The sequence below is a fragment of the Alosa alosa genome, chromosome 1, assembly GCF_017589495.1.
Source record: "Alosa alosa isolate M-15738 ecotype Scorff River chromosome 1, AALO_Geno_1.1, whole genome shotgun sequence".
Lineage (NCBI taxonomy): Eukaryota > Metazoa > Chordata > Actinopteri > Clupeiformes > Clupeidae > Alosa > Alosa alosa.
The window spans coordinates 4,109,445-4,115,484 of NC_063189.1; the positions used below are offsets into that span (position 1 = coordinate 4,109,445).

The following is a 6,040-nucleotide window of genomic DNA, read 5'->3' on the forward strand; positions in this document are numbered from 1 at the left end:
CAGTCCTTGCCTTTGTCTTTTCTGCTCAACGCTTCCTGGTTCTTGAAGTTTGTTTTATTTTTTTTTCCAAATGTTACTTTAACTTTTTATGTTTTGCAAGGACAAACTGACGTAAAAGAAAATGAAAAGTAATTGGGGGAGATCCTAATTGACGTTGTTACAGCAGATTGTGGGGGTCTCTTGCAGAGACCAGACACGACTCCATAAAAACCCGCATTGTGACAGAAAAACAGGTGAGCAGAGACTCCCACTGCTATGCTGGTGACGGCTAACCAAGTGTACACTTTTGAAAGAGGAAAAGGAATAAAATAAAATGAAATAAAAGCGCCTGCCTGCAGTCTACTGAGGCAGCTGGGGAGGCTTGGGGGTGACAGGACAGTTATAAAGTGCTAGCATGTGCTGAGGCTAAATCCAGTTAGCTTTGTCGTCCCTTCTCATGACCCCCAACACAGTTTGGCTTCTTGTCAAAGGCTCAAACTCGTTTATCAAAGACTTGCTAAGAGTGAGTTGAATGGGAGTTGACTCAAACTTGCTACGACGCCGATCGGTCGTGGCGTGCAAAAGCTGGGCTGGGCTAAGTATGAAGTATTTGTATCAGTAGGCCTGTTTTGTGTTCAGTAGGCCTATGAGAGCAAAATACATTTAGCAGAAGTGACATCTGACTCAAAGATAATTCCATAGATCTTTGAATGAGCAGACCCAATAGTAATCAAACTTCAGCAATCACTTAAATGTGTTCATAGCGAGATTGTAAAATAAAAACAACATAAAAAAGCCTTATTCTGGTAAATAGGCTATCCCTTTTTGCTCCTTGGTTACTGTGAACATAAGTGTGTAATGTGTGTGTGTGTGTGTGTGTGTGTGTGTGTATGATGGAGGTACTGGTTTGGAGCTTGGATAAGTTTGAAAGGTTTATCACACAAAGTGAATGATGTGGTAAAGGGTTGCATCTTCACTGGCTATAACAGGCCATTCTACTAACAAACACACTATCTAAACTACCTACAGCAGGCCATTCTACTAACAAACACACTATCTATACCTACAGCGGTTGAAACAGCCAGCAGCCAGCAGGCCCACAAAGGAGAGAGAAAAGGCAAAACAAAAACATAAATATAAACAAAAAAATTAATAAAACAAAAGTAAAAACAAAACCAAGCCAGAAACGATCAAGTGAGTTTCAGTGCAAGACAAGCCTAAGCAGCCCACAGAAAACACACATTAAGCAAGCCAGTCACAAAAACGCCCGAGCATCCAGGATGAACACAGGAATCAGAAGCATTAGAACAATAAGCCAGTCACAAAAACGCCCGAGCATCCAGGATGAACACAGGAAGAAGAGTAAGAATCAGAACCATTCGAATAATAAGTGTAAAAAAAGTTCAGAATAGACACACTTTTTTGCATTATATTTTTAACTTTAAACAACCACAAAGTTCAGCATTCTGCTCATGCCCATGTAGAGCTCGAACCCAGCCAGTGAGCGACGCTCGACGCAGTGCTACTGTTCACACGAGGGCTACGAGAGCTACGCTCAACTCCAATCCATGCCCATCAGGCTAAACCCTCTGATATGAACGCCAAACGCCAAAAACCTCCAGATCTCTCCCGATCCCTGTAAGTCGTGATCAGTAAAAAACTCTTGAGCTCCTGACTACACTAGTTAGCATGCAAAAATGTTTGTGGTATCAAATACATGGTAAGAATACACATCTAGATCAGTAAACAAACGCCCTTCATTTTTTTTGTTTTTTCTTACAAAAGAACCCCATCTACCTCACCCCAAAGCTCAAAAGCTCCATTAGGTTGCACCAGTGGCGGCCTGTAGCATATCGCTTGTCCGTAACTTCTTCTGTGTGAATTTGTTTGTCATTTGTTTTGTCTGTAAGTATTCTACATAAAGACCCACATACAGAAGCATGATTTCAGGCGCCATCTGGCCTCGCTGAGTCATCACATGAGGAGTGCTGATATGAAAGACAAAGCATGACCAACAGATACTTATAGTAAGAGTAGTAGTATAAGTCATAATAACAATTATTAAAAAAAGAAAGAAAACTAAAATAAGGAAAACAACAAACCAAATGGTTTCAAGCATTAGTGATCTCTGTCTTAAGCAACCACCTTTCTTAAGTACAGATAGATGACTTAAATACCTGTGAGAGAGCTAACTCTACCCCAGTCTGCTGCTACTGATGACTAGTACAGAGACTACGCTAGATGAGAGCATGGCAGGAGAGGAGCCCCTGTGAGGTGGGGGGGTAGGGGGTGGGGTCATGGACGGTCCCATGGGCCAGTGTGTGATGAGAGCCAGTGCCAAGCCCATCCAACTGGGGGTCACCTCCGTCCGTCAGCCCTGTCACATGTCTGTCCGTCCACACGCGTTTCACAAACATCACCCCGCAGTTCGCTCATACGTTCGTTCGTTAGTTTGTATGCTTTTTTTTAAAAGTTTGCTGTTGTTTTTTTTTTTTAACTGAAATGAAGGGTGTCTTTCTCTGAGTGCAGGAGAGAGACAGAGAGAGATCAGAGGGTGGACACTTCGCAGGGTGGACACTTCCGGGACTTTTTAGTTGAAGACTTTGGGTGGCCCCTCAGGACGTCGGGTCTGGACGATCTTCATCTTGGGCCGAGCCTCGTCATCCTCATTTTCGTTCTCGTTCTCGTTGTCGCTGTCGCACACGTGCACCACCACGCTGGGGGTGGACTCGGTGCCGGCGTGGAGCTCGTACTTGTCACCTGACGGAGAGACAAGAGAAAAAAAGAGAAGGGGCGTGAGTCACGTTTCAGTGACCAATCAGAAGGGAGGACAAAATACAGAACAACAAGGCCCAAGATAGACAGCTGACTGACTACATGATCAGTGCTCTCATCCCCACAAACAAGCTGATGCCACCAACAAATTACAAATATATCTCTATATATATATATATAGAGAGAGAGAGAGAGAGAGAGAGAGATAGATAGATAGATAGATAGATAGATAGATATACTTTATTGATCCCCAAGGGGAAATTCAAGAGATAAAGGCACACAATCAGCACTGCTCAGAGACCAGAGAGAGCGTTCTGTCCTAGCGTTCCTGGCACTCTGCCCTCATGTGACGTATACGGCACGGTCCTCTCATTCGGATAGCTTAGCCGTTAATCTGAAAAGGTCTCGGTCTTAAGAGAGCAAAGACTGTCACTTGGACAGAAATAGCCCTGCTAAGCCTGCAGGATGACACAGCTTCCTCCGCAACGGCACACACAAACCCCAAACTCACCCAGACCCAGGCAGCACAAACCCCAAACTCTCCCCCAAGTCCTCACCCAGATCCAGGCAGCACAAACCCCAAACTCTCCCCCAAGTCCTCACCCAGATCAGAGACTTTCTAATGAGGAGACACAGCACTCACAATATGGCCGCCGCATGGAGGGACTTCCCTAAAAGCCCCAGGCAGCGGTGTCCCTGTGGGTACCAGCACATAGAGGAACACTGAAACTGGTACTAGCGTCGCTCATGGTCAGCCAAGTTCTTATCGCTCTCATCTCCCCTCCCTGTCATTCTCTCTGTCTGTCCAGTTTGGTCAGACTGGGGACTCAGACACTCTGACCCACCCTTGGCCATTCAATGCTTTTAGAAAGGGTTTATAACTCCAGCGTTGGTAGCTAGCGACCATCACGAGTCACTACTGCAGGAGTGTGGGCAAGTCTCTCAGTTGGCCTGTAACTAATTTCTTTGATCTGGCTCTGTTTAGAGCAGTGTTTCTCAAACTTTTTTTCTGGGGACCCACTTTTTAAAAATGACAGACTATCGCGACCCAACTCGTGACTGTGGTAGTTAACAAACTAGATCCTAATAGAAAGCTGTTAGCTTTCCTAAGCTATATAAGGTATAAGGAACCAATGAGCTAGACAACAAATTCCCATTATGTTATTGTTTAGCTTAGTACCCTGGGAGTGAGACAGCTATAAGTTAGTGTCTTGAGAGTGAGACAGTTGTCATGCGTGACTTTCTGAGTCACTCCTCAGAGCAAAGGTTCTGAAAAGTTTTCTTTCATTCCCCACTTTGATCAAGGGGGCATTCTCGAACCCCACCTGTCCCTCATCGCTCTAAGAAAGTGGTAGGTCAAGCTTAAAATTGTCAAATTTATTGAAATAATGACAAGTTCTAAATATATCCTCTTCAACAGAGTTAAAATCAGCTGGTGCTGCAGATATAATAATACATAAATAAATGCATAATAACACACATATTTCTGTTTTCCAGCAATATATTAGGAAGCATAGGCCATTTTACAGCATTGTACAATATATTCAATGAAATACCAACATGCTGCATTAAATGGATCCATAATCTAGTCATATTGAGCACTGCTGGTTGGGAAATATTTTTTAAATAAACTTTGCAGGAATGTGATGTAGGCCTACTGTTTAACACATGGGATCACAAGAGTGGCTCCCGAATCAGACGTTTCAGCGATTTCGCTCAGAAATCTCAAAGGCATAATACTGTCGCGATAGAGGCGACCTGTTTTTGGTGAATGCAGTAATCTTATTCGCTAGGTGAGGTAGGTGCTTGTCTTTGCCTTGTAACTGGACATTTAACTCATGTATCGCTAAGCTATATCAAATATATCGCTAAGATAGGCCAGCTTCGTCAAGAAATGTTCATTAGTGAACGTGCTTGCAGATTCAAACATGCGCCCTTCTTCCAAGAAGAGGCGACTCGGAGCTCAAACACGCGCGACAGCACTTTACCTCAGGAAAGCCACCTTGCCTCGCTGTGAAACAGTACAGCCTTTTGGTCAGCTACCATCTCTTCGCAAATTGCAGAGAATAGACGCGCTTTTAAGGGCCAGGTTTTGATGAAATTTACCACTCTCACAACAACGTTCAAAATCTCATGTAGGTCGGGACTAACTAAGCTGCCTTGACACGAGCGCTTCCAGTGGCGGTTTTAGGTACGGGCGAACCGGGCGGTCGCCAGGGGCGGCATCTTGTAGGGGGCGGCACGAGCGCTTAAAAAAAAATAAATAAAATAAACGTCGCAAAACGATTTTCTATTATCCATCACTTGTGTGAGGAATTAGGGAATTGGCGCCCCTGTTGCTCAGAAGGTAGGCCTACTGCACTGCACTGTGCAGAGGAAGGGGCGAAGGGAGGGGTTTGCGGGGGACAGTTCACCTCTGGGTTTCCTTAATGAAACGGGAAAGGGGGGATGAATGGGGATCCACTGTATAGTAGCCTACAACAGTCTATTAGTGGGCTAAAATCAGTCACACCTTGACTTTCTTCCAAACAACGCATATCTCATAATGTTATGAATGCAGACCTATGATTCCTGCACATTTAATTAACTGTGTGAAATGGCTAATAAAAATAGGTGACAAAACGATTAAGAGGTCACCCAGGTGAATTGGTTTGGTCTTGACTGTGGTCGCGAGTGGATCATGGGAATTTGTGGATTGTTGTCGACTGTCGAGTGCCAAACACGATGGACAGAAAGCGGTCAAAGCCATCAGGTGCCCAGTTCGAAAAAAAGAAAAGTAGAAGAGGAGAAACGAGCAAAGAATAAAGGTATGTAATGTCCTAATAATAACAGTATCATGTCATGAGTGAAGGGCTAACGTCAATGTTAATTGATAGGGCCTAGCCTAGTGTAACTTTTACGTTTGTTAGCCATCTTGCAATGATACCTATGCTTAGCCTATAAAATAATAATTCGGTTTTAACAAACACAACAACTAATTTCACCATGAGATGGAATATGCTTTGCAACAAAACGGTCAAAACCTCAAAAGTTCTGATTATTTATTTCCATCATTTTGGTTAACGTTGCTGTTTAGAAACGCAATTTTCATGTAACAAGGTAGGTAGGCTAGTTTCAAAGACGAACACTTGGCATTTGCAACAAATCCGTGACAGCAGTTTAATCACAACAATCATTCAGTCATAACTAAAAGAGTGCAAAGCATAGTAGCCTATTCGAGGCAGTACCCAAAGAACTAATTGTTCCTCCCTAATTTAATATGACAGCAGACATTTAGCATGTAGGC

The 6,040-nt window shown here is 43.7% G+C and overlaps 1 protein-coding gene across 1 annotated transcript in view; it reads right to left on the reverse strand.

The window, feature by feature from the left end:
- Nucleotides 1-2,448: 2,448 nt before the first annotated feature.
- The window catches only part of rcan3 (regulator of calcineurin 3), a 47,744-nt gene continuing 44,152 nt past the window's right edge, over nt 2,449-6,040 (reverse strand). The window contains 1 exon segment of the mRNA XM_048263605.1: nt 2,449-2,739. Within this exon segment, the coding sequence (XP_048119562.1) occupies nt 2,570-2,739 (170 nt within the window). The 3' untranslated portion in view covers nt 2,449-2,569.